Source organism: Podarcis erhardii (genome assembly GCF_964252035.2).
Source record: "Podarcis erhardii genome assembly, chromosome: 12".
NCBI lineage: Eukaryota > Metazoa > Chordata > Lepidosauria > Squamata > Lacertidae > Podarcis > Podarcis erhardii.
In genome coordinates this window covers 16,848,003-16,875,514 of record NC_138513.1, presented here as the reverse complement: position 1 = coordinate 16,875,514, position 27,512 = coordinate 16,848,003, and the positions used below count along the sequence as shown (strand labels likewise).

The window sequence follows — 27,512 nt, the reverse complement described above, 5'->3', positions numbered from 1 at the left end:
TGTTTTAAAAGACTACATTCAGAGGAGTTTTCCACATCTCCCACATTATCTGTGCTTAAAAGAACATCCCACTTTAGAACACAGTAATTACTATTTGGACTAAGGCATCTTGGGGAATCTTGGATAGTTTCACCAAGCAAAATTAAGTGACCTGAAAACCATTCTACATTTCAGTACTGCTTTGGAAAACACATGGTGAAGGATTCAGTGTTTTTAAAAAGTGGAATATTTCTTACATCACGGTAACTGTTTTTACAATTATAAAACAGGTACAAGACAAGTGCAGCAGCATGAACAAAGACATATGTAGGAGATGGCTGGTGTGGAAGCCTACAGGAATGAGTTACTACTTTCATTCACACTACAAATTACCACCACCAAGCTTTCTCTGCAGTGATTTGTGGCAACAGAGATGGGTTGAAATGGAAACTGAACTTTGAAATCTAAATCTGATCAGATCTTCTATCAGCCCAGAGAGCCAGTAAGCCAGGGGTGGGGAATATCAGGTTCAGAGACCCAATGCAGCCCTCCAGGCCTCCCTATATATCCTTCTGAACTCTTCCGAGGTCACACCTCTCTCCCCAGACCATATACCTAACCAGCCTTGCTGAAGTGCTTTCCCCTAGCTGTTGGAATATATCTCTGAACTGCAATAATTTCTACTACCTGGTGGTCATTTTTCCTCTGGTCACTGCTGTGCATACACAACCTGACTGCCTGTCTCCAGGCACTGCAGTTGTCTGCAAGGGATTCCCACACAAAATTGCCAGCCTTCATGTCACATTTGCAGACATCTTTATATGGCAGAGCTGATTTGCCAATGGACCTGGTGCCTGAAGCCACCTCCCCATAAAGCACATCCTTGGGAGCCTGCCATCTTCCATTCTGTGGTCATGACCAAGCCAGGGTTGATATCACTGAGACAGAAGTGTGAACATAATGGGAATTGGGGCCTGGAAGAGTACATCTTTGTTTGAGATTCTGTCCTGCCATGTGATGTCCAAAATTATCCTGATGCAGCGTATTTGGAAAGTGTTGAGGCATCGCTCCTGGAAGGGTATAAGTTGACCACAACTCACTTCGATAAAGCATGGTCGATCTTAATACGTAAGCATGATCGATCTTAATCTTGGTATTAGCCATTGCATTACATTCTCCCATACCCTTTCGGAGAGGCAGCTCAGTGTCAATGAAGAGGTTGCTGGTCATGATGGAGCACAAATTTTGTGCACCACTCATATTTATTAGCACCTCATCAATTTCCTACATTTCCTACTCCATTCCAAGAGACACTCATAGCCTTTCCTCCAACATGCAGAAATGTTATTTCAAAGTCCCCCTTATTAGTGTATAATTTGTGCACAACTGTGCAATGACACCGGCTCATATTTTTGAGTGTCAGGTATGATTTTATTGTTATTGGGTTGTTTTTTTTAAAAAAACTTACCAGCGGTTCTCTATTTTTCACTAGCCTGATTATTTTCACAGAGTCTTCATCATCATCAATATCATCAGGCATGGGAGGTAGCACTGGGTCGTAGTTCTTTTGGGCAACAGTATCATGCACAGAAAGCAAAGCCTGAAAAAAAAAATCATATAAAAAAACCCCAATTCACAATTGGACCTTGATAAAATGGAAGTTTACCACTTATGCAGTTACTAATACTATTACTAATACTAATACTAATACTAGTAATACTATTACTATTGCAGGGCTCACATCTGACCATTTGTCTGGTGCTACGTTCTTGTCTCAGCCTATGGACAGTACTTTCTTTCTTAACTGGAAGTGTGAACAGTACAGTAGTGAAGTACTTGTCTGCTTAAGTTACTACTGGAGTAAGCTACACCAATTTGAAAAGAAAGTGGAAACACACCCTGAAACTGTTTGAACATAGCAGGGAGAGAGCAAAAGAATATTTGTTACATCTTGTCCTTCATTTGGTTTGGAGGACACCTTTTATTAAAGTTGGCAAAACTATAATACAATTGTAAATTCCTTAGGCATGAATAAAGAGGAAGTTATCCCATGCAAGCTGAAGTCTTTAATCTTTTCATTTTCTTTCCATGAACAAAGACTGTGTGTACCTTACAACTTGTCTTTACATCAGAGGATGCTATTGGAAAATCTTCTACATTTCCAGTTTCACAATCTAAAAGTAAGATCATATTCACACAGGCAGCTCTGGAAAAGTTATTTTGTTTTAGCTACAATTCTGTGTGTATGATTCATTAATATAAACATGTTCCATATTTAGAACTTTAAAGGAGGTATGATTCAAATTCCTATACTACCTAAATATAAATATTGATGTTCAACTAAATTCTTTGACATGATCTAGCTGGAGATGAGTGTTGGAATGATAATCACGACAGACGAGCAGTGGGTGTCATGAGAGGCGTCTGCCGGGAAAGTCCCGGGAACTCTCTTTTATTGAATATTACAAACATTGCCACAGGTGTACTTGTGGCTGATTGGTTGATACAAACACAAAGAAACTCGTTGCTTATTGGTTAATGCAAATGCAAGGCGGGAATTACATGTGAGGGGTGGGAATTACATGTGAACATTAATCACTGGTAGATTAAAGGCTGGGAAACGAGGTGCAGAGGGAAAACTTCCCTTTAGATGAGTACTGAGAAACCTTGCCATGTCTAGATGTGGTACAATATTTTTCAGATTAAAGCACTGATCATTTATCATTTCACAATGCATAGTTCTGTAAAGAAGAATAATGCAGTTGGTAGAGCATGAGACTCTTAATCTCATGGTAATAGGTTCAAGCCCCACTTTTGGGCAAAGGATTCCAGCACTGCAGGGGGTTGGACTAGAAGACCCTTATTGTCCCTTCCAAACTCTACAATTCTCTGAAACGTTTAAAATGCCTGTTACTAATTCTAATTCAAAAGTTTACAAAGTGGGGATGATCACAATAACTCCACTCCAATGCTATTACTTGCCCCTGATACTGTCAAAAGAATACTGATTAGGGGTATTAAAATGCCACTAGTGTAACTCAGCTGCATATTTATATTTGTATATATATTATCTGAAATCATATTAGGCTATTTTCTCCTTTAACTATTTCAGTTTTATTGTTGCATGTAACTTCCTGTAACAAAAAAGGCGATTTCCCATCCTGAAAATATTTTGAACGTTTTACATCCACCAGTCAGAACTGTTAGTCATACAGAGATGGTCAACACAAAAGTAGTGACTTTTTGCCTTCTTACACTCCTGCTTCCTCCTGCTCAGGGCTAGTAACCTAAGGAGATACTTTGGACTGTCTGGCTATTCTTAAAGTTCACACTTCATGCCATCTGTTTAAAATTCCTCCCGACTGCACCTCTTGCCACCATTTTACTAATTCAGTTTTCCATTCTTTCAGAAGGATAAAAATGAGTTTTTCAATCATCAGGTGCTTTGGGTAGTTTCCAATGAAATTATCCCCGAAGCACAAGGACCTCTGTCTGTGCAGTAAGACTTCCTCTCTTTCTCTCTTCTCCCCGACCCCAAGCTGTTCTGAGGGTTCTCCCAATCCTCCAGAAAAGATTTGAAGGGGGAGGGGGAGCAGCCCTGTTGAACAGGTAGAGGCCATTGTGCTAATGGGACAATGATAAAATCCTCTGTCCTTTAATTATCAAGTTCCTTTTTATAAAACAAAACAAAACAAAACTCTAAACAATAACATTATAGAGCCATTCACAGCTGAAGCAGACATATATGCTGCCATGATCTCTAGTCAGACAATTTCTGCAGGCTTGTAAATTGCTTCGAGGAGAAAACGAGCATTTTGGTTACTTGTAGTTGTTTTGCTCTGGTTGTATGCAAATTGTATGTGCAATTATGATATTATATAAAATAAAAAGGACACCTGAATCTGTAACAGATATAAATTTTGCAATAAAGGAAACATCATTTTTGCTGCTCCATCTACATGATCTGTACATAGTTCAGGGTTAATTTCTTAAAATAAAACATCCAAGAGGAAAATTATGTCATTTTCTTTTTCCTTCCTGAGTGATCCGAGATAGATATTTGATTTGTTGTTTTCTGGCTTTACAGTTTTCAAAAAGACAGATCTGTTGCTTGATTTATGTGCACAGATTTTCAAATTCACTCATAGCAACCTGACACGCCATGAGTACCCAGTTATTTATGTATAAATAAATATGACATAAGAAGCTTATGTTTTACTCCACAAAAGGCAATTCATATACCAAACTGAGACAGGTCAAAACAGTGTACGTCATTTCATACAACATCTTTTTATATATAATGGTAGAACACTTAAGGAGCTGAAGTGCAAAGCTAATCAAATGCAGGAGCAGTTCTCCCACTAGCAGACCACTGATCCTGGGAAGACCAATGCAACTTCCACTTTATCGACACTCGTGACAACCTCCAGGCAGGTATGCACCAGCCTCATTAACATCCAGATCCAGAAATCCACAAGCGTTTCAATAGACTTTGCGTATGAGCTCAGCAACCACAAATAATTGGTTTTGCAGCAGGTTAAACTGTGATCACTTCTATCCTTGCCAACTACTGCATCAGGGCCATAGGCTTCTTTGGTATTAAGCAGTACAGCCAAAGTGTATTTTACACGAATAATGTTTCTATTTTAGTTGCTTCCTATGAAAGTGTATTATCTTTGTTTCAAATAAGGGTATGATTAACAAATATGTCATGGAACATTCTGCTTTGGCCTGTAATTAATGCTTATAATAATCTACCCAAAGTTTCTTATGAATCCACTGAAGCCAAAAAGAAACCACTGAGGGGGAGACAAGCCAATAGTGTAATAGTATTTTCCTGGCTTGGAGCAAAAACTTGTAATTAACCATGAAGCTCATCCAGCAAAGGATGGCATGTATTTTGAAATCCACTAGATTCTTTGGCTTAGATGTCGTTCTGTGAAGGTATGGTTTATTTGGAATTTTAATCCCAGTTCATATTGATTACCCAGGATTCACTTAGGGGACACAAAAATACCCCCCTCCAATATATTTCCCAACAATTTGCCCAATTAACTTGCTTCCACCCCAAACACTGTTTAAGATATTCAGGCAATTAATTTAGATAAATTTCCCAGGGTGGTGAGTTGCAAGAAGATAAAGGGCCTTTGTAAATATGTTTATCTGCAACTCCTAGCAAGTGATTTCAGGATAAATAATTGCAATTTAAAGAGGCAATAGAACTGCACCCTCTCTATTTCTACCTATCAAAAGCCAAAAGTCTTACTGTCTGGCTCCAGGCAACAAAGAGTTCTACACTGCGCAGTAGCTGCCAAATACACCTCTGTGTGTCTCTGCTGACCCTATTGTGACAATTCTTAAAGAAGGAGACTCAGTTCAGCTTCTGGCTGCATCATACATGCAAAACAACTGCATTTTCTTTCCATGGAAGTATGCACAGGATTGTATGGAATGGCTTCTGTGTAAACCAGCTTCTACGGGGATACAGCCTGCAGCAGCTATCTCTGCGACTGCAGTGGTTGTAAGAGCTGCCCCATTCTTAGAAATGGCAGGTGCAAGTAATATCAGCACACAGTCCTTTGAGGAATATATGGAATTTGATATGCAAAGTAGCTTTGGTGCTTTATTAAAATGTTCATTAAATCTATTCAGAGTGGTAACTGAGAAGGAATTTGCTTTAAAACAAAATTAAACTTGGCACAATTTACACTGAAATTTAACAGAGGTATATCTTTAATCAGTATAAATTTATTGAATGGAAGAACTTGGCTGTTTCCCCAGTTGTTGGGGTTTTTGTGTGTGTGTACATTACGATAGAAAACTGTATGGAAGAGAGACTGCCTTAAGGTATTATACGCAGCATATGTCTTGCCTTCATATTCAGGCAATGTTAGATCTGTTTATGCCATTTTACTTTCTCTCCCAAGAGTGCCACAGCGGTTTGCCAGCACTCCTTGTTTCTGCACTCCTACAGAAAAAAAGCAGAACAGAGAGTAACAAGGGACAGGAAGAAGCGCAAAATGTGTCTTAATGGAATTAGCTACAAATACAAGCAAGTGGAGGCTACCTGTAACTATGTAGTCTGCTGCCACCTGCGTCTTGCAGACAATGGTAACAAGCAAAATATTTCTTCTTGGCATATTTGTCACGCAACAAAATTGTGAAGTTGCTTCGACTTAGCACTCCCCCAAAGGCCTGCTTAGATGCAAGGTATGATTATCTGCTGATGAAGCAACACAGACTTCATTTTTTTCCACCAGAATATCCAATTGCACTCATACACTACAATTGTTTTGCAAATATCAATAACTAACCATAATGTGTGATAGAACCCTTTTTAAACTACTTAAGGAAATCCTGCAGTTTTGCATATCCACATGGACTCAATAAATATACAGCAAAATCCTTAGCAGACTTTGAAAGCTGAGTGAAGCAACCATGTGTTCATTTCAACAGGTGCAAGCAACACATCCTCACCTTGAGATTGGGTTTTGACAGTAGTTTCAACAATTCTCTGATTTCACTGTTTAGTGGTTTGCTCTGCAGCTCTTCAGCCAGCTGCAAAGGGGATTGAAGTGACACAAAGAACATTAGCAAGAGCATTGTTTTACTCAGCGTGTCAGTGACAACCAGGAATCAATCCTGTTCAAGGTTATTACTTTCCAGTGTGTTCAGCATGAAGAAAAACAGACTATCAATCATTACTCTTCATCTTCTGGCCCTTATGCTAAATTCTGGCCAGGTCTTTCAACTGAGTTTGACTAAAGTAATCATATCTGGCACCAGCACACCCAGATCACATTCTGATTTATAGCAATGAGGGCAAATCCCTGCACTTCATCTGAGTGAATGGTCCTTTGCGTGCAGACAAAGGGCTGCTTGTAAAAATGACTGGATCAACCACTGACACTGTCTATAAAAAACAGCTTCTGAATGAAGTGGAGAAATCCACATTGCTTCCAAATCGCCACAGTAGCTATTCTGTTTAGGGCTGGGATAAGGAAGCAGAGTGCCCATATAGTGCTAGTATTATCAACTTTATCATGTTTACATACACAGGACAAGTAGCTTGTTAAATGTCAGACAAGTTAATCACAGGAACATGGCGTGTATTAGGTTACCAGATATAAAAGCATTCTAAAGGCCGAAAGATCACCTTCAATAAGAAACCCAATCATATATGGGCTATATCACAAAACACTACCCTGAAAATACAACAGGTTAATCAAATGCCAGGATTACTCAACTCATCTGAAAATTAGTTTTAGGCTTAACATGTTATGCCTGCTACAGGATTAGAACAGAGATGAGGAATCTAACAGTCCAGATGTTGTTGGGCTATGATTCCCTTCATTCCTGACCACTAGTCATGCTGGCTGGGGGTGATGGGAGTTGGATTCTAAAATCATTTTGAGGTCTACAGGTTCTCCATCCGTGCTTTTGAATAAAGGAAACAAGGACAAATTACAGGGTACATTTTAAGTTCTCGGGAGAGAGTCTCTCAGTTTGAAACATTCTTGTTCTGAATTTTGCAACACCTCACAATGATGGAACTTCCAGCAACAGTGAAAGTGAATCTGCAAAATTGTGTCTATATCTCTACTGGCATGAAGCAATTCTGTGTATGATTATGTCAAATAAATTTTTAGAGTGCCATTACCTACAAGAAATTAGAATGGGCAACCACATAGACCATCAATGTATAGATTGTTTACAAAAAAACTGTACTGTACCAAATATTGTACTGTAAAAAAAACTGTACTGTACCCTTGAGTGTGCTCCCACTGTGTCAAGCATGCATGAGTTTCACTTAAATCAGTTTAACTTACTTTTTATTCTGCCTACCTCAAGCTCTGTCATAGTTTATACAGGTGTGCACACAATTCATCAGGGTTGTAGAATTCACCATATAATGCAGAAAAGGCAGGCTTGATTTTTATTAATAAAAATTATAGTAGCAGGAAATTAAATACTCTATCAATGCCAACCCGTCTAGATTTTAGTTTTTAGTTATGAAAGTAATTTGGAAAGCTTTAATATATATAAATCTCTGCTTCTTTTTTAAACAGCTATTTTCTGACAACCCCTTCCTATATCTTTCATAAGCCTCATTTCTTTTAGTATTATCAGTCATTTTTCTTATTCTGTCAGCACTTCAGCTATATCATTTATCTTTATTTTTAGAAAACATTCCTCTTGACTATGACTCTTATAACACACCAGAAGCTAACAGCATCACCTTCACTGTAGACTTCTAACCTGCCATTTTTCTTTTGTGGTACCAAGGCTGAACAAGACTCTATCTAGATGCTGTGTTATTATAAAAGAAACATGTCTAATAAAAATCAAAACAACATTAGCAATCCTGTGATGACAAATCACTGGAAACCTTTGCACACCCAGCTCACACGGTCCCATTCATATACTGATTCTATACTCTGCTTTCAGACAGTTTGGGGAAATATGGTGCCAATGGTCTCATCAGGGACACTTACATCATCTGCCAAAGCTGATGCGCCGTGCAACATGGGCACAGGGCTCTGTTTTTCATAGTAATGCAGTTTTTCATGGATCTAGGAGATAATGGAAGAAAGCAGTTTACTTAGCAGTAGAAGTAGAGTCTGACAACATAAGTTGGCAAGTTAAACATTTGCAAAGAAACAAACTTACGGAAGCATTTAGCAGTGAACATGTAGATATAATTCATCATCAGCTTCTAGTGAAGCGCTGAGAGTATGAAGTCAGATGGAAAAAATGTTGAGTATGTAGACAAACCCACAGAAAAGTTAAACATTTGCTATTTCTTTCCCTCTTTTAGGTTTTCTGGAGTTATATTTCTCACATATTTCCTTCCTTATCATTTACGTCTTTTCTTTCAATCCATATGCCCCAAACCATTTTTAAGCCAACTCAAAAATGTAGCCATCACCACACCTTAAGGCAACAATATCTATTAATTCATTATCTATTGTATGAAACAGTACTCCCTTTACCTGTATGAAGCAAAATTTCATTGTATAACCCCAATTTTTTCCTTAACATAAAGACAAGAGTGCAATCCCATGCATGTTTACTCATAAGTAAGTCCTACTTTTTCAATGGAGCCTAATCTCAGGTATATATGCATAAAATTTCATCCTTAATGTATTTAGTTGGCTGCAACCAGTGGAGACAATAGATATGTCATTGCTGGATTATAGTTATAGTAGCACTCAGTACTTCCATCTTCCCATTGTTGCCTTCTATATATTTTACACCAGCACTTTATACTTAAGGACTTGCGATTTAAAAGAAATAAAAAATAATTCACATTTATTCATTTTCAATAAACATAGACTCTAAACCATATGCATAAAATATCTCTGTAGAAAATTCTAAAGATAATTAATAAAAATTACATTCTGATAAACAAATGAGAATAAAAAGTACTTGTGATGTATCAACACTTCAGATCTTAGCATCTTATGTAATTGTTTATTGCCATCCCTTGACTGAAGTGGTGGAATTAGCACTTTGTTCTGTTTTCATTTTTGTTTACAGTAGTATAGTAAAACAAAACACAACACAACAGACAGGCACATATAAAACACAATATTTTAAAACTGTCAACTACCTGGCTATACAAAATAAGCAAACATAAAAATGTCTTCATTAACGATACCATCAAAGCTACATGAGGTAAGTTGTTCTATAAAAAACACAGTGCACTTAATCTGTACAGTGGAACCTCGGGTTCTGAACGTAATCTGTTCCGGAAGACCGTTCGACTTCTGAAACGTTCAAAAACCGTGGATCAGTGGGCGGTTGGCAAAATCCATTGCAAAACACGCAGCAGAAGCCATTTGACTTCCAAGGCACATTCAAAAATGAAAGCAATTACTTCTGGGTTTTTGGCATTCAGGTTCCGAATTGTTTGGCTTCCGGAACGCTCGAAAATGGAGGTTCCACTGTACTAGAAAAAGGTCTTAGTGTTACAGGTCCAGCTCTCTGGAATCAATAACCAACTGAAAGCAGACAGGTGCCTAGAGTGATGATGTTTCGGTTCTTACTGAAAACATTTATTAAAGGAAATTTTTTCTTGAGGTTTACTCAAGTCTTCTATGGAAGATCAATTTTATATCTGATGAAACTCTTTCATTGTCTTTAAAGTCTGTATGGATGGTTTAATTGTTTTAGTTTGTTGCATTAATTTTATCATTCTTAGAACATGTGTGCCTATGTTTTATTTGTTTTTAAATGCCATGACACCTGTGAGCATCAGGTTGGCAACCCCTGAACTAGTATGGAATAGACTTTTATCAAGGAAACAAAGGAAGGGCTGTATTTCTGCAGTAATGTAAAGAGGGAAACAACACAACTGAAGCTTGAATCAAAATCTCTGGAGGGAATGGTAGCTTTCAAGGTTGTTGAACTGGTATTCTGAACTTTCTGGATTAACCAGGTACCATGAGGAATTCTTCCACTTGCTGCTCCAATATCTTCAAGACAACCCTAGATAACATCTGGAAGGAGGGGAGGCATATACCAGCACTTTCTATCCTTTTTGTTGCTAGCTAAGCATTTTCATCATCAACCTAAAGACCTCTAGACATTGCAAAGAAAAGTATGGGCCATTTTCCTGAAGCAAATATAAGTCAGGATCCCCAAAGCAACAACCTCAAGTGAAGCATCTATTGGCATCTTTCAGAATTTGTCTGCTCAACTAGTGAAGCTACCTTGTCTCTCTCCACTGACATATTCTGACAACAGATTTTTTCCCCTGCTCAGTTTAAAACCTTGTATGCCTTTTAGTGAAGTCACAGGTCTCATGCCTTCCTGACTATTTGTATACACTTTTCTAGATACATTGCTGATATGGATCAGTATATCCTTGTTCTTGTTGTATTCTTGAAATCTGAATGATCTCAGCTCCAGATAGGTGATGGAACTCCTAGCACTGTGTTGCAATCTATAAAAAACCATCATTAAGACAGAAAAAATAACTCTCCACTTGCAGCAGACATCAAGCCACAGGCCTTGGAGAATAGGAGGAGTCATAAATAATCCCTGGTAATTTGGCAAGTCAAAGTTTGCAGATTCTGGGTTAAGGATCTGTGAGGAGGCGTAGCATCACCGACTCCCTTCCCCACTACTCCCTCCAAATCTTCACCAGGCTGTACCATAATTAAAACTTATGGTAGCACAAAACTTAACCACAGTAAATTCTAACCAAGGTTTACTATTAATCTTGATTTGAAGTTAGGGTATGAAACGACTTTGAAATTCTAGTTAGCCACGGTTAAAAGGTCAGTAAAATAATTGTACTAACCTTTCACTTTCAACATTAACTAAGAATTATTAACTTTAGTACTGTACCATGTTTCGATATGCAAAATGCATATTTAGTTTTATTACTGTTTGATTCTGCCTTCTGCTTCAATATATGTGCTTTACTTACCGACAGTAGATCCAAACATAGAATATATTTCAAGATCCAAATTAATAGGAAAGTACTATAATGCAGAAAGGCATTCTACTTTTGCCCATTTGAACAGAATAGTTTAAATATGGGCTATAAACCCCCCTTACTCCTCGCACAGTTTCTTTTCCTTTCCTTTTTTGATTATTTCTGAAAGCAACTTTATACTTTGACTTCTTTGTTCCTCACACAACACAATAAAGCAACTATTATTTGAAATTTCAGAGACTTCATTCAAGTGTACTTTTTTGTTCAGTAAGTAAGGAAAGGTTTTGATGACTTTGCTTATAGGAAGAGGTCCCCTTAGTGGGTAGAGGAAATTCACTTTAAAGCCAAACAAGTCACCCTTCCTCCAAGATAAATTTCCCTGCCCCTTTTTGAGCCAAACTCCCTGCTCAGCTACTGCAGAAAGAATGTCCAAAATTGGATGAGGTTTTGTTGCGCACTTCAAGCTCAAGTTTCTTAGAACTTGTACACTCTTCAGGACATTTCGAAAGCTGAATTAATCTCTTCCATTTGAGATGAGAACATGACGCTTTAGCAATAAACCTATTTTTATACATGCACTGTACACAGAACATTACTAAACCTTGTCTCCTTTAAAGCCCGAGGTCCCTCAAGAGATCTTTAGTAAAACCATATTTTTGTTGTTTTTAGTTTTAAAAAAATGAATTTGCTTGAAGACTTCTTCCCTCTTGGAGTACACTGATTCCTTCCATACACACTATTATTGACATAGCATCAAAGCTAGAAATGAATTCTATTTGACTTTTTAACCTTGAAACTTGCACACAAAGGTTCTTTCAACAGCAGCCTGAAGCACACCCATTATGTTATCCTTTATTCTAGGCTACAGCAGATTACTTCTACAATCTCCATTTCAATGAAATCTACAATTGGCTTCACATCGCAATGCTATTTATGTTTGGTTATTAGCAGCAATCATTAGAAGATGAGGAGCAAATGTGAACCTATGGCTGCAATGCATTATGTGTGTGAGAGAGAAGGAGGTGATATATACTTGTCTGCAACGACCTTTATCTGTGAAACCAAGAGCTACTGGTTTTGTAAAGTGGCCATAGCTGGAGAACAAAGGTGCAATACTATAAACATTAATCCAAATTAATTAAACAATCCAAATGCTAAAAGTGTGTTGAAAATTCTCTCTCTGTCTCTCTCTCTGTTTGTCTGTGTGTAGTTTACTACAGCTTAAAAGTAGTTACAATTATTTAAACTAGTATCTCACTTTCAAAAACAATGCACAATTTTTGTACAATTTTCAATCCAGCAACTTTGTGCTTAAACATTCCTATTTGAAACAGGATGATTTTTTTTCTTAAATGGCAATTTGGCACACACCAATGGCAGACATAGCCAACTCCTCAAATAATATAAGGCCATATAAAAGGTGGTGTGCCTCTTGCATCACATTCAGAAAGGGGTGTGTGTGTAAAACGTAACAATTAAAAAACATGTGCATGTAAAATACAGAATTCCACCAAAGAGATTTTACAGTTTCCAGTTCTTCAGCCCCTTGTTAGATGTTAAAACAGAGAACAGACACCACACGTACAGTGCAAACATATCAAAAGTTGACTCAAATGTAAGTTCCATGGATATGAATGTTACTTATTCCCAGAAAACTAGGTACAGGATTGCAACCTCATGCCGCAATTGGCAGCTGAATTAGATTTCTGTTTGAAGATAACTTCTAACGACACTGTGCCATCTGCACAGCAAACATGTTCCACAAAGTAATAGCTATTTTAAAACATTGTGGTTAAGAAAATTTTGTTAACAAGAATGTCAACTATAAATTAAGAGAACATAAACATGAGAGCCACATACTTATAACTCAAAACATAGACCAAGTGAAGAGGTCTGTATCTTAAAGATGGTGTGGTGCACTAGATATAGATATGTCAAGATACATAAGCTACTCTGACAGCCTTTTTTGGCTAAAGTTATACATGTCGTAAATGAATAAATAAATTGTCCTTGCCTTGTACTTCCCTGTATCTTCTTATGGCCACGCATAAAGTCAGCAGCAGTTTCACTCCCCGATACAGTCGTACCTTGGAAGCTTGAATGGAATCTGTTCCAGAAGTCAGTTTGACTTCCAAAACATTCGGAAACCAAGGTGCAGCTTCTGATTGGCTGCTGGAAGCTCCTGCAGCCAATCAGAAGCCACACCGGAGCCACACTGGACATTCGGGTTCCAAAGAATGGTCGCAAACCAGAACACTCACTTTCAGGTTTGCGGCATTTGGGAGCCAAAATGTTTGACTCACAAGGCGGTTGTCCATCAAGGTATGACTGTATAAGTATCTTTCCAGGGTTACAATCTAATTCTTTGAAGGCAACAACCAGAGAGCAAATGAATGTATATATTTGGAAGTAGGAAGTGTTCTGTTCAAATTGGAGGTCACAGAAATGCTTGATGCTGCAGCACTGAAGAAGCTAAGCATGTATTAATTAATCTGATCCATCCCTTGAATGGGAAACCACTGGCAGCCCCATCCAAGAACAAAATAAACTTTTTTTGTAAAGTCATCTTTTATCTTTTTGTTCTCAGAGGAATCACAGAAGTAAGTTTTTCAATGCCCATATTCACTGTCAAGTATTAATGATATAAAGGTTGGACTTTGCTTAGCCTTCAGATGAACCCATGTTTACAATATCTAAGAGAAGAAAAGTGAGCCATGATCAAAGAACTGGGATTTCTATATTATCAGTAGCTGTCTATTGAAAAATGTGCATATTACCCTTTTGAAAAATCATTTCTCCTTAAAGGATGAAGCATTCTCCATTCCTATTTCTTTTTGGCTGCATTGCTGCTTCTCTTTGGAACTCTCCCAGCAGCAACTTGGGAGTTGGCTAAAGCTACAGCTGATCCAAAAATATTTTTCTAGATTTTTAACATTTCTGCCACTGATGGATTCCGAGGAATCACCAGAAAGTATGTCACACGTCCCTCTGATTTGCATAGTCCTGCTGGCCAAACATATGTTATAAAATCACTTTAGATTGATATTTTCTTGCTAATTAATACAAATATTCTCTCCTACTTTTCTTTATCACTCAAAATGGCCAGCTTTAGCTGTTGTTACATTTTATTTTATGTTATGTTAGGATAGAAAAATGATAAATAGCAGATAAAAGAGAAAATGCTGGTGGTCTTGTCAGATGTTTATTAATAAAATGTTGTAAGTTATTCAGTTATTTGTTATATGGACTTCAAAACAGAGAGAGCAGCAAGGTGGCCAGATTTGAGGATAACACCCAATTATGTAAGGTGGTGAAATCCCAAACAGACTGTGAAGATCCCCAACCAGATGCCTAAAAATTAGGTGACTCAACCTTACTTACTAATTTGTTACCCAATGTCTAAGTTGCATATTGGAGCAATAAATAAATAAATCCCAACTTCACATATAAAATGATGGAAGAACTAGCAGTGACTAACCAGGACAGAGGCCCTGTCATCACAGTAGAGAACTTTAACTGTAGGATTTTTATTTATAAAAAAATAATAATCTAGTTTTATGCCAGAGGTAACTAGGAAAGCAACTGAAACCATAATGGCTCTATCTGGAATGATATCTATAATTCTGATTGCTTCATCTCAAAAAGAACAATGAAAGAGCTGGAAAAGGGCAGCCAAAATTATCAAAAGATTGGAATAACTTTCCCACGAGGAAAGGCAAAAGTTTAAGGCTTTTTAGTTTAGAAAACTATATATCTCCCAATGAAGTTAATAGCAATAGATTCAGAACAGACAAAACCAAGTACTTCAAACAATGCATAATTAAAGGAATTAGCCGCCCCAAAATGCATGGATGCCCCCTGGCTTAGAGTCAAATTAACGCAGGAACTGTAGCACAATCTAAGATAAAAAGGTACTACATTGTGTTCAGTGTATGTAACATAACTTGCATAAATAAAGGTAAAAGACCAAACTAAACAACATCTATCAAAAAAAAAAATATTCAGAAGATATAACACTGGTTGAAAGAAAACACACCATTTTGGCTGTTCCGGATTTTCAATTCCATCTATTTTCTCAACTGGCATTGGGTTATATCCTGGGATTAGAGTCAATCTAGACATGCAAATACAAAGATGCTAACTACACCTTTGCATTTAATGCACCTGTTTTAAATGTAAATGGCAGCCATTGGAAGATGTCTGATATTATTGGGATCACGGGAGGCAGTGAGCAGGGAGTTTAATCTCTCCTTCCTTCCTGTGATCCTTAAAGAAATCATTCCCCCAAATCTTACATTTGCAACTAGTCATTTTATGTCATCTAGTTTGGTGCAAAGGAGGATTTTTAAAAGGATTAGACAAATCCATGGACTCTCAGCATGATGCTCCAATCAAAGCAAGCAACCACTGAAGTTTGTATAAGCTAAGGTTTTCAATTATCTTCCAGGTAAGCCTCATATGCTATCTACATATTATATATTGTATTATATCTGTCTAGTTGGGAGATTCTGTGGCCCTCCAAATGTAATTAGATTCTAACATACTGAGGGGCCACAAGTTCCCCATTCCCAGTCTAGCCTTAGGTCTGGGATAGCCAGCCTGGTGCTCCCTTTAACATTGATAGACTACAGCTCTCATTACCCTTGACTATTGGCCATGCTGAGCAGGGGAGATAGAAGCTGGAGTCCAACAATACTTGGAAAGCTCCATGTTGGCTACCGCCACTCTAAGTGATGAAAATAGGGTTGAGTCATCCAACCAGGAGAAGTTGTAGGGAAATGCTCCTAGACATCACCATAACTTGGAGAAGCAGCTACATATGTAAAATAACGCAAAGGCTAAAAACCTGAGTAATGATTCAGAAGCCAAGTACACCCTATTTTTGTGATGTTGCAAATGATTATGGGCACATTTCTTTTGGCGGGAATGCAGCCACAAATGTGTTAAGGGACTGCAACAGAGTTCAATAAAAGCCTTTTCCTTTCCTCTGGGAAAGAAACCTTTTATTCCTGGAATGGGAAGCCAGTGTACTTCCCACTTTCCCATACAGGCTCTCCTCTCCTACCCAGAGGCCCAGCCAACAATGTATTACAAGTTCAAATTATAGGACTTGCCTTTTGCAAGTGGCTTTTAATGTTAGCTCTCTGTGAAATCGTAATACTAGTGGCATGATTGCAATGATGGACATTAAAACTGTAAAGTATTTTGTAAATTAGAAAGTACTATATACATGAATATTTACCATTTTTCTCTGGACACATCCATGAATTACTCTACCAAGTTTATTTTATCATGATCTACTTGAATATATTTATATGCTGAACACAATTTTCAATGGATGCAAGCCAATTAAAGAGTCTTACTAGAATTTCAGTTGACTTTGTTAAAGGAAATTATTTTAAATTAATGTGGCTACTGAACTGTTGCCATCTTTTACCTCAAAAATATATCCCGTCTAATTTTTGCTGTGAACATTTGTTTGTTTAAGCTAAACTCCAGGCCTTGAATGTTGACCATGAAGGAGTCTCAGATTTCCTGCTACTATTTCGTGCTACCTCATTCTAAACAAGGGCAAACATCATATGTTTGTTACATTAGTGTATACTGCCAAAACATCACTATTAAATGAAATCATCTCTGTATTTTGGGTAGAATCCTTTTAACAACTTCCACCCCTCACAGAAGCACTGAGTTGAAACAAGGCTGTTTTGTTTTCACAAAGAAACAGTTTGATTCCTGGTTTACTAGAGGCTGCTCAAAATGTTTTTCCATAAGCGCTTCTACAAAAGAATGAACATTTAAGTGTGGTTTACCTTTACCAGTGAATGAAGGCTTTTTTCACCAAACATATCCCAGAGGAAGGTCAGGTCTTCCTGGCTGTCCACATGTGGCTGCAGCTGGGCTGGCAATGAAGCCAGCAGCTCATACAAACCTATAAAGTGAAAATAAAACACAAAGTGAAAGCTAAGGGTGATCTCATTAATTTCACTTAACCCTCCTGTGTACCTTGCAGCCTACACCATTTTATATTAAGCAAGTAGTGGGATTGGAAGTAGCCAGCAAAACATTAACGAACCAGAAACAGAAGTTTGGTTTAAAAAGTAGTTACTAACAGGGTACTTTTTACTTTATTAACAGTTGCTAAAGCTTCTATAGCAATATATTTACTTAACACTGTACCAAGAATTCATAAAGCTTTTTGGAAAGGGACAAAACCCAGAAACACATGCATTCCTTTGCTTAATCGTTATTCCATTTCCCTTGATGTTAGAGTGAAATGAGTCATGAATAGGAAAAACATCCTTATAAGAACAGAAAATGGATAGGGTGGTCCATTAAAAAGAGTTTGTGGTTTCTCTAAATACTTCTCACCAATACATTGCTTTTTTTAAAAAAAAAGATCTTGGGTGTAATAGATGCACAAAAATGAATACTTCATTGCTAGCTATTCAGGAGTCAATTCTTTGAGCAAAATCCTTGTACGATTAAGTTATATTTTGTTAAAGAGAGAGTGCATGCATAGGATTTATCCAGGCTTCTCCACGGGGATTAAAGCAATGGCTGCTCCCAGTTATTTGTGGCACATCTCAGAGCAATTTCCCAGGGGCAGACAGTAGCACAGTGTTTTCACAGTAGCATACAGCATAAAACCATCCATCATGCTGCTGTCCAAGAAACATAGCAACATGACTTGCAGCAGCCTTCCCAGAGGAGGTAACCTAGCATGATCAGGTATCAATCCATAGCATGTGTTTAGTTTTTCCAGTGGGCTTTTTTTTTGGGGGGGGGGGTTAAGACGACACAAGTCTCTCCCTGCCATTGTCTTTGAAAACACTGATAACCTCCTGGCTAACCCACCATAGTATGACACTACTATGATTTTTATTCTATTGCTGCAATCCTGACTAGACTTCCTAGGAAGTAAGCTTCACTGAACTTTTCTGAGTAAAAATGTTTATGATCAGACCAAGGGCTGTTGCATCACAAGAACAGCTTTCCAAAATAATTTCCATTCAAGCATATTCTGTAAAGCTACTTAGTAATCTATCAATGTGATGATTATATCCTTCGTTCTCATATTTTAAGTCACTGCTACTGCATGATCTTTGGAGGCATCGTATGCCTCTTCTAAAATTAAATACAGCACCTTGGGGGACTGATTTAATGTTTTCCCCTCTTTCCTGGCATTACTTAAAGTATGCTGGAAAAAAACATTCTTTCCAGACATCATTTTCTATGGGCTTTTGGGAGGCAATGTTCATATTTCAAATCTTGCTTTATTTAAACCTACTCTCATTTATAGGATTTCTTAAACATAAAAACAGGGTAACACTAAAATCACTACAATTTTTCCTAGTATAAAAAGCATTGAACTTACACAGAACAACACCTTGTATCAGGGGCCGTACTCACACAGAGAGATCACAAGTTAAAGGCTTGGTTCAGTAGTTGGATTAACAGAAGCAAAGCGCCTAGTTTATAAGATTTATATACAGTAGAGGCTGTCCGAACATTTATCAAAATGAATATGGTACATATTTTTAAGGAGTATTGTCCAGATCTCTTTCCATCCCATTTTTAAAGAAGAGATTTAATGTAAATATTAAACACTTTATCAAAACGGGACTGTAAGAGAGAAATTATGCTGCTGAAACAGGAATAGAAAGTGAATGAAAAATTAGCCCAACACTTCTAAAAACCAACAATTTGGGATTGCACAGTAAGTAGAAAATTATAATCATTTATTTAAAACAATATTGTTGGATAGTCCCATTTCCATTTCTCATTGATTTGTTTTTATACTTAATATGACCCAGAGCCTTCATCACAAAAGATTAGTAGAGTTAAGAGAAAAAGTGAAGAGATATTTGGTGGTCACTTAAGGCAAGATAGTGGCAGGTTTTCAACAGATTTGCACATGCACTGTCCTTGCTCAAAAAGCAGCAGCTGGTGTGGTGAAGCCTAGAGTGGTTTTCCCCAAACCAATGTTGCTGCAGCTTAACTTGACAGGGTAGAACTACAGAAGGTAAGGGCTGCACAGATACACCAGAGGAGTTCACACAGCACTCCTGCTAGTGTGTCTGCATAATCTCTGCTGCTCCATTCATATAAGCTACAGCAGCACTGGCATCGCCCCACCATGTGGACTGCTACAGCTCAAAAGCAGACTGAAATAGCTACAGGAGCGGTTTTTGAACTTTCAGGCATGTTTTACCCATTGCCTTATCTCCTCTGGAACTACCGTGTTTTGAAAATATTGGGGCATGTTCTTATGTACATAGTTAACTCAGAAAGTGCATATGCCAGGCCTGTTGGACATCATTGCTGCCCTACATGACTGAAAAATGCATTCTAGAAGACACCCAAACACCATGCTGCAGCTGAACATTGTACAAAATGATCAGAGAAGCTTGTTTTTGTTATTAGAGATGTTCTCAAAAAGGAATTACACAGTTCTCTGAAGAAATGTTGATCTATTGAATGCCTTTGTTAATGTGAGGACAGGAATGTGATTTTCACTGATTATACCTCCCCCCTCCCCCATGTTACCTGTACAGTGGTACCTCAGGCTACGTATTTAATTTGTTCTGGAGGTCGGTTTTTAACCTGAAGCACCACTTTAGCTAATGGGGCCTCCTGCTGCCGCAGTGCCATCACTGCACGATTTCTGTTCTCATCCTGAAGCAAAGTTCTTAACCCAAGGTAATATTTCTGGGTTAGCGAAGTCTGTAACCTGAAGCGTATGTAACCTGAAGCGTTTGTAACCCGAGGTACCACTGTACCAACAAAGCTAAAAACTTTGAAACTGCCAATCCTGCTTAATATTGCATTTTCATTTGGCATCCATTCATTGCTACTAAGGAACTTATTGAACATTTTGTGTGTGTGTGTGTGTGTGTGTGCATGTGCGCGAACACGCACGTGTAAAAATGAAGCCCATGAACATTTTACAACCTATATAACTGGCCATTATTCTGCAATATCGGTTCATACTAGACTAGTACTATAAAGATTCAAAATGATAAACTTTCACATATACTAACATCATCTTGGTCTTCAAACTGAACTTCCAATTTCTAATACATGAGGAAAACTAAGTGCTTTGTTCAGGCACCAAATATTGGAAAGGCGATCACCAAGTGTTAAGAGAAGTAGAGGAGGTCTTCTTGGTGGTTTGACTGCCCTCCAAAGTTCAAGGGGGTTGTCCAGGAGAGGACAATCTCTGTGGCAGCCTATAAATTGTGGAATTCCCTCCCACAGAGGTGCATCTAGCACCTTCATTATGTAATTTCCATCACATGCTGAAGATGCAGCTATTTATCCTGGCCTTTAATGCCTGAGCTTTAAAAATAGTGAAGATTAAGAAAGAAATAATACTATTATTACACCCAACTTCACCTGCACTTAAGTTGAGCTGCATCCCCCTTGTCTCCATGCCTGATGAAAATCTTTGAAAATGCTAGTTGGAAATGGGGTATGGAAGAGGATTTCCCAGCTATTATACACAGGCGAAGTTTCATCTTACTTGTTCAAAGTTTATGATGTATATATGTTTATATATAGTGACTGCTTATTTGAAACACCTGGCCATCTGATTGAAGAGCAGGGTAGTGGTATGCATTTTTAATCCAGGTTTTGATTTATACATCACTTTGTTCATGAAGCTCAGTTAACAGAATTACAAGTTCAAAACCTATTACATAGTTTTTCCATGAATGAAAGCCTACTTTACAGTATCTGGGACTGATATTTAGATCAATCCAACATTCCTAACAATGCCTGATCCAAAAGTCTTTGGAAGACTTCTTAGAGGTGGATGGAATGAATGATTCCAAAACTATAGGTTGTTCATGGAAGTAGTTTCACAAGGTAAACTGTGTTAAAGGAGGCCCCTGAGGATAAAAATCTAGTAACAATTATTGTAGCACGGACTTGTAAACAGTGTCTACAGTACATCCGTGGTACTGCTTTCCTAAACTTTATTAATCTTATTGAATACATGGATACATTGTCATAACAGTGATTTTATTTTTAAAAGACCTGAAAAATGTAATAAAATAATTCTTACAAATAATGGAAAATGAACAGCACACAACTTTTTCCAATTCTAGAGAGCAGTTTCCGTTACTATTATTTTCTACATAAGACAGCTAGTTCCAAGGAGAAGAATAAATGGCTAAGAAATTGGGGAAAGTGCTCACGTGGTAAACTACTCACTCTCAGAGTCCAGATGCTCAACATTCTTGACATCAGAGTGGAAAAATTTACTGTTAGTCTAGAGAAATTTAATATCACCATTCTTGTCATATCCTTCATAGCTTCATTATTAGAACAAGTCTGTGGAAGCTATAAAGTAGGACTAAATGATAAAAAAATATGGTCACTGCGTTCCATCACTCTTACATATTACAAGAAAGAACTAATCTTGTCAGAGATATTTTTAAAATCAATATTAGGACAAATGGATGTCCATTTACCTTCATTTGTTAAGTAATTTACTACATCAGAATTCTGAACCATAATGCCAAGCTACAACTTCAATATTTTATTGTAACTAAGGGGTAATAAACACTAAAGAACATACACCTAAGCCCAGAACAACACTGTAAAATTTTACTGTATTAATAAAATAGAACACACCAGTCTTTAATTTTTCCACTTTGACAAAAGTAGAATAATCATTACTGTTCATTGATATTTCTAACAGGCTTACATTTTTCACAGCAAAAAATTATTTCACAGTTCTGTAAAAGGATCGGATAACATTTTGTTATATGGAACTAAATATTCAGTAACAAAGATACCTGCATCCTGACATCTGAAGAAGAAGAAGAAGAGTTTGGATTTGATATCCCGCTTTATCACTACCCGAAGGAGTCTCAAAGCTGCTAACATTCTCCTTTCTCTTCCCCCACATCAAACACTCTGTGAGGTGAGTGAGGCTGAAAGACTTCAGAGAAGTATGACTAGCCCAAGGTCACCCAGCAGCTGCATGTAGAGGAATGGAGACGCGAACCCGGTTCACCAGATTACGAGACTACCGCTCTTAACCACTACACCACACTGGCTCCACACTGTACATTTGCTACTGTACAATGCAATTAAAGATCAGTATCAAGTACCTGAAAAAGGTTCACACACTTATCCATTTTAGTGGTTGTATATATGTAAAAATATCACATATGTTTATGCACATAATGGACAATTAGTAACCAAATAAATTAAAAAAGCTGATTACTACGTGCAATGGTAAGGATTGTATAATCAAGTTTTAATAATACTACCCACAGAAGGTATTACAACAATACAAACATGAAAACTGTCATTACTTTAGAAATGAACAATAATGATATTTTTAAAATGAGTACATTACTGTTCATTGTTTTTTAAATCATGGTTTTTTGCATACGGTCAAGATTTGTATGCCAACAGCAGCTTGGCAATATTACAGTAACATTGTGAGGGAGTTCAAGAATAGCCAACCCTTCTTCATTCAAATTAACAAGGCTCTTCTTGCCTAGTATCATGTTACCTCAAAAGAATAGCAACTGGAGTTTTGTTCTATTGGTCAGCTGTGAAAGAGAAGTATTTCTTTCTTTTTTATTTTCTTTCTTTTTTGCCATGAGCTGCTCTCAAGAAGTCAGTCTAAGAATGTTAGGCTCAAATCCAATTTATAACACTCACTTCAGAAGACCTTAGGAAGGTCCTTATCATTTTAGGAGTCTCTACACTTTGAATTACTAACAGCATTTGCAGGAAGCTAAAGCAAAGATTCCAGTTTCAATTGCCACAGAGTGGTAATACAGCAAGGAATCAAGCAAATTCTTCAGGTTTTGTCTAAAAGTTTGCTTTTCTAAAATTAAACAGAGAAATTGTACTGTGCTAGCAGAATCAAAACTAAGGATATGTACATTCGTTTGCTACCTTATAGAGAAATTTCAGCATACATCATAAATGAAACACATTCTTGATATCCTTGTGAAGGAGGTTGAATGCAGTTGTTAAAAAAACTACAATAAAACCTGATTATAAAACCTGCTGCAATTATTGATATCTGAAACTATTACACATTAATTTCCCTTTACTATAGTTATACAATTCATAGTTCTTTAATTTGCAACAAAGCTTATGTTAGTCCCCTAAAAGCATATACAAACCCTGATAAAGAGATCCATAGGTTGGAGTTTGCTTCTGCCTGTGCATATCACTTCTTGGATTGGGAATTACAGGCGTGGCTTGGATACGCATCTAAAATAGCATCCAAGTATGGATGTTGTCCATTACCATGCATTTGTCTTCAACATGTTTATTGGAATGTACATTCCCTACTATATTATAGTAGAGGCAACTCACCACTTATGTGGGAGTTACATTACGGGCCCCTGCATGCATAAGAAAAATTGCATAAAGTGGGGAGCACCCTCTAAACATCCCTTAAACACCCTCTCTGCTGCTCTCTCTTTAATCCATACCAAAAATACTGTATCCAAAAATATCCACAAGTAGAACTGAATCTCTGGGGCCAGCAGGAAGCAGGACGTGTGGGAAAGCACTGTGCATGTGCAGTCATGCACAAACATGCAAGTGGTGGGATGCCTGTACAAGTCACACACGATTTTTTATGTGCCGCTGTAGATGGAGCAGGACAATATATCCCTATCTACACATAATGTAAAATCTAACAAACTGCAGAAAATTAGCAACCCCAGAGCTTATCTACCTGTGTCACCTCCAGATCCAGTTGATAAAGCTGGCATGGTTTAGTCTGTGAGCTGCAACAAGGACACACACTAGAACAGCGCTGGAGCCAGAAGGAGGTAGAAAGTTTCAGTTCAATTACATGCAGCTGAGTTTTCTACGAGACTGAGGCAATTTCAAAGCAATCCTGGAAAGAACAGAAACATAACAAATAATCATTAGAATTATAAGTTGCTGTAATTTGCCAACGTATATCTAACCTAGTTTAGCAACTTGAAAACTATTTCTTCATACTATGTTATTTTAGGATCTTAAAAATAATATGTACTATCCAGATGGGGTTTCCTTTAATCTAATCTATGTGTAAATTACAGCCACAAACCAAACAGTTGCTTGGGTTGATGTAAGGGACTTGTGCTAACCTGGCAGATTATTTATTTATTTATTTATTTATTTATTTATTTTACTTTGAGCAACTGACATCCTCACCCCCTGCATACAAAACTGCTTTTTGAATTCAACATCATTTCAAAAACAACTTCCAATATAATCTATTAAAGAAAAATATGTCTAAAAACCCATTTCTGAAAGAAACCTGGAGACTAAGCATTTGCCAATTAGAAATGTTTTGGTGGGGTTGTTTTTGTTTTGTTTCTTTTACAGTTTGAGTACTTTCCACTAATACAAATATCTATAACCATCCTAACAGTCATCCCTATGGTATGGATCTCTCAACCATTCCAATGTATTTGGTGACAGTACTAACTCCAGAAATGCAGATATGAAATTGTAAAATTTTAACTTAATGAAATTTTTGTTATTAGGATTATTGTGTGCTTCTACCACATGCTGAATGACCACTTCTCTGTAGGATTATCATGTTGAATATTAAGCCACAATTATTAACACACCCTGCATTAAGACTGGCATAACAAGTAGTGTCCTCAAGTGGAGAGGATGAAGGAAAGAGAGTTAATTTTAACTTGTAAAAAATGTAATAAACGTAGAGTGACTTTAGCTTTTTCCATGGATATATTCAAATGTATTTTTGTGTCCACTATAATAGCTTACAATAACTACAACATTTATTTTAAGTTTTTAATCAGGTCATTTTTGTCATTCCTATTAATGGAACTAGAGGCAAACATGTTTTAATATACAAATGATCACATGCTAAAAGATTACTGAAAAGTAATCAAAGAACTATAATTAAAACCCATCATTTACTGCTGGCAAGAAATAACTTCATTTCAAGCTCATTCTAAAGCACCATTTATTTGTTTGTTTTCACGTAATTAACTTCAGCTCTTTAACAGGCTTGTTTGACAGCCTACAAAAGTGTTTGACAGAAAACTGGGTTATATCCAAGACAGAAGTTCAAATGTTTCATAGGATATTTTTGTAGAGAGTTTGATTATTAATATTCAATAGATAAATGGGCTGTTTGGGGATAAATCTATGGGCCTATATAACTCTGCACTGCATTGCGGTTATTGTGTTCTGGCACAACTCTATTTACTCAGTCTTAAAACAGAAGAAGGCAGAATATCTACACACAGATTTTTACTTTTTTTAAGGCACTTGATGCCAGGCCAAGGACAAACTGTACAAGTTTTGCAAAGCATCAATTCAGTTTGTCTTGGTGCAAGTGTAACATGCGCAAGTCAAAGCTGGAAAATAAAATTTTAAGATCTGGGCCTAGAGAGTCACAAAGCTATCGCAGAATCAAACTAGTTATTGAAGCCAACCAGGTCTTTTAAAAATATTCTTTATTTGTTCATCCACTAGTTTTTTAGGTATATTCCTTGAACCTTTTATTCCACAGCAAAAGTGCATTATCTATATTAATAAACACCTAGGTTGCAAAATACTAATTGTGATTGCAGATACTAAAGTTTAAAGACCAAAGCCTTAATAAATATAGAAAACACTTAATATTAACAAGTGAGGATGCCATTCCTCATTTTTTCTTTATTGTGGTTAAATTCCTTGATATTAACTTTCAAAAACCCTTATTCTAAAGGGTTGTGTGGTATGAAGTTATTCCCCTCTGAATCTCTATGTATATATTAGTGAAAATAAATGACCTGGTGAAATCTTTACCAGTTTAAAGCTTAATATTTTGTTGGAATGAAACAAGATTCTTTTCTCCAAAACTTGTAAATTAAGTTACATTTTTTCAGTGATGTTTGCTTTGGCTAAATTTGTTTCAAAATGCTTTGTAATTTTGTGTCAGAATCCAGCTATAAGTACTGCTGTCTGCTGCATGGAATCGATTTGCTGCAACACAGAAATACCAGCTGTTATAGTATGTCCTGAGAGGGATTACCGAATATTCTTAAATTGAAGTTCAATCCATCTTTCCATAAAAACACAAGCAAAAGCCAGGAACGTAAAAGGAGTATCAAGTGCACCTGAGGCATTTACAATGCCCAATAGGACTGTTAGAACCAGCCCTTTAAAAAGGCTCATTTTTTGAAATTTCATTATTCCAGTTGTACCTTGCTTCTATATCACACTGTATCAGATTCTTCTGGCAACTACCATGTGGAAACAGTGAAATATGTGAAGTTCGGTGACATGTTGAATTTCCACCAGGCCCTTAGTAACCTCTCAGGCTCCTGTAATACTTGTGACATCTAGTGGTTATGTGGAATGGTGCAGTGGCTTTGATTCACAATATCTAATGACACAATAAGGACCCTTCATTCCCTTCTTCCAAAAATAAAACACATGTTTGGTAGCTTAAGAAAAGACAACATCTGAAAGTGACAATGTACCCTAAAGAAGCCAATCTATAATATGCCAATTCCTCTACAATAATCAACAGCTGCTCTTGCTACAACACATGAGCTTCTATATTAGAATGTATATAGCACACTTCCTACATATTTTTCACACAGGTATTTCATGTCTTCTCAGAAATCCTTGCAACAGCTCTAGCAATACATATGTAAACATTATCCCCATATCACCAATGAGAGACTAATCACAGCTAAGCTGAAATTTGACTTCAGAACCTAATGCTCAGGCCTTCTATCAACTATGCTACTATCGTTTTGGGAACATTAGTGAAATTTTAGAATATGAACAGGATATTTATTTACTTCAGTCATGCAAGCAGTTTCACACAGCACATAACACACATACAAGACCACAAAAGTAATCACAGCACTGAATTACTGGGGCAAAATTACATCTCTTTGAGAAGTTTATACTGCTTTCCTACACAACAGCAAGTCTTTTCTTGTCAATCACAAAAGACTTTTTAGGGCATGTCTGAAAGCGACTCGTCTTGTTTTCCCCTGCTGTATTTTGTAACTCTAGTACGTTATAGGACATTTCAGAATTACCACACTTTTCTGTGTATAACGTGCCCCCTATTTTG

General features: G+C 37.1%; 1 protein-coding gene across 3 annotated transcripts in view; it reads right to left on the bottom strand.

Moving 5' to 3' along the window:
* Positions 1-27,512, bottom strand: part of MPP7 (MAGUK p55 scaffold protein 7) — a 77,195-nt gene that overhangs the window by 28,973 nt on the left and 20,710 nt on the right. For 2 of the 3 annotated variants that reach the window (XM_081834376.1, XM_081834378.1), the window contains exons 2-6: positions 24,147-24,311; positions 17,239-17,357; positions 8,475-8,552; positions 6,457-6,537; positions 1,448-1,579 (exon numbers count right to left, since the gene is read on the bottom strand). In XM_081834376.1, the coding sequence (XP_081690502.1) occupies positions 1,448-1,579; positions 6,457-6,537; positions 8,475-8,552; positions 17,239-17,357; positions 24,147-24,183 (447 nt within the window). In that variant the 5' untranslated portion in view covers positions 24,184-24,311. The remainder of the gene's footprint in view (positions 1-1,447; positions 1,580-6,456; positions 6,538-8,474; positions 8,553-17,238; positions 17,358-24,146; positions 24,312-27,512) is intronic. The other variant, XM_081834377.1, reaches the window with a different exon arrangement.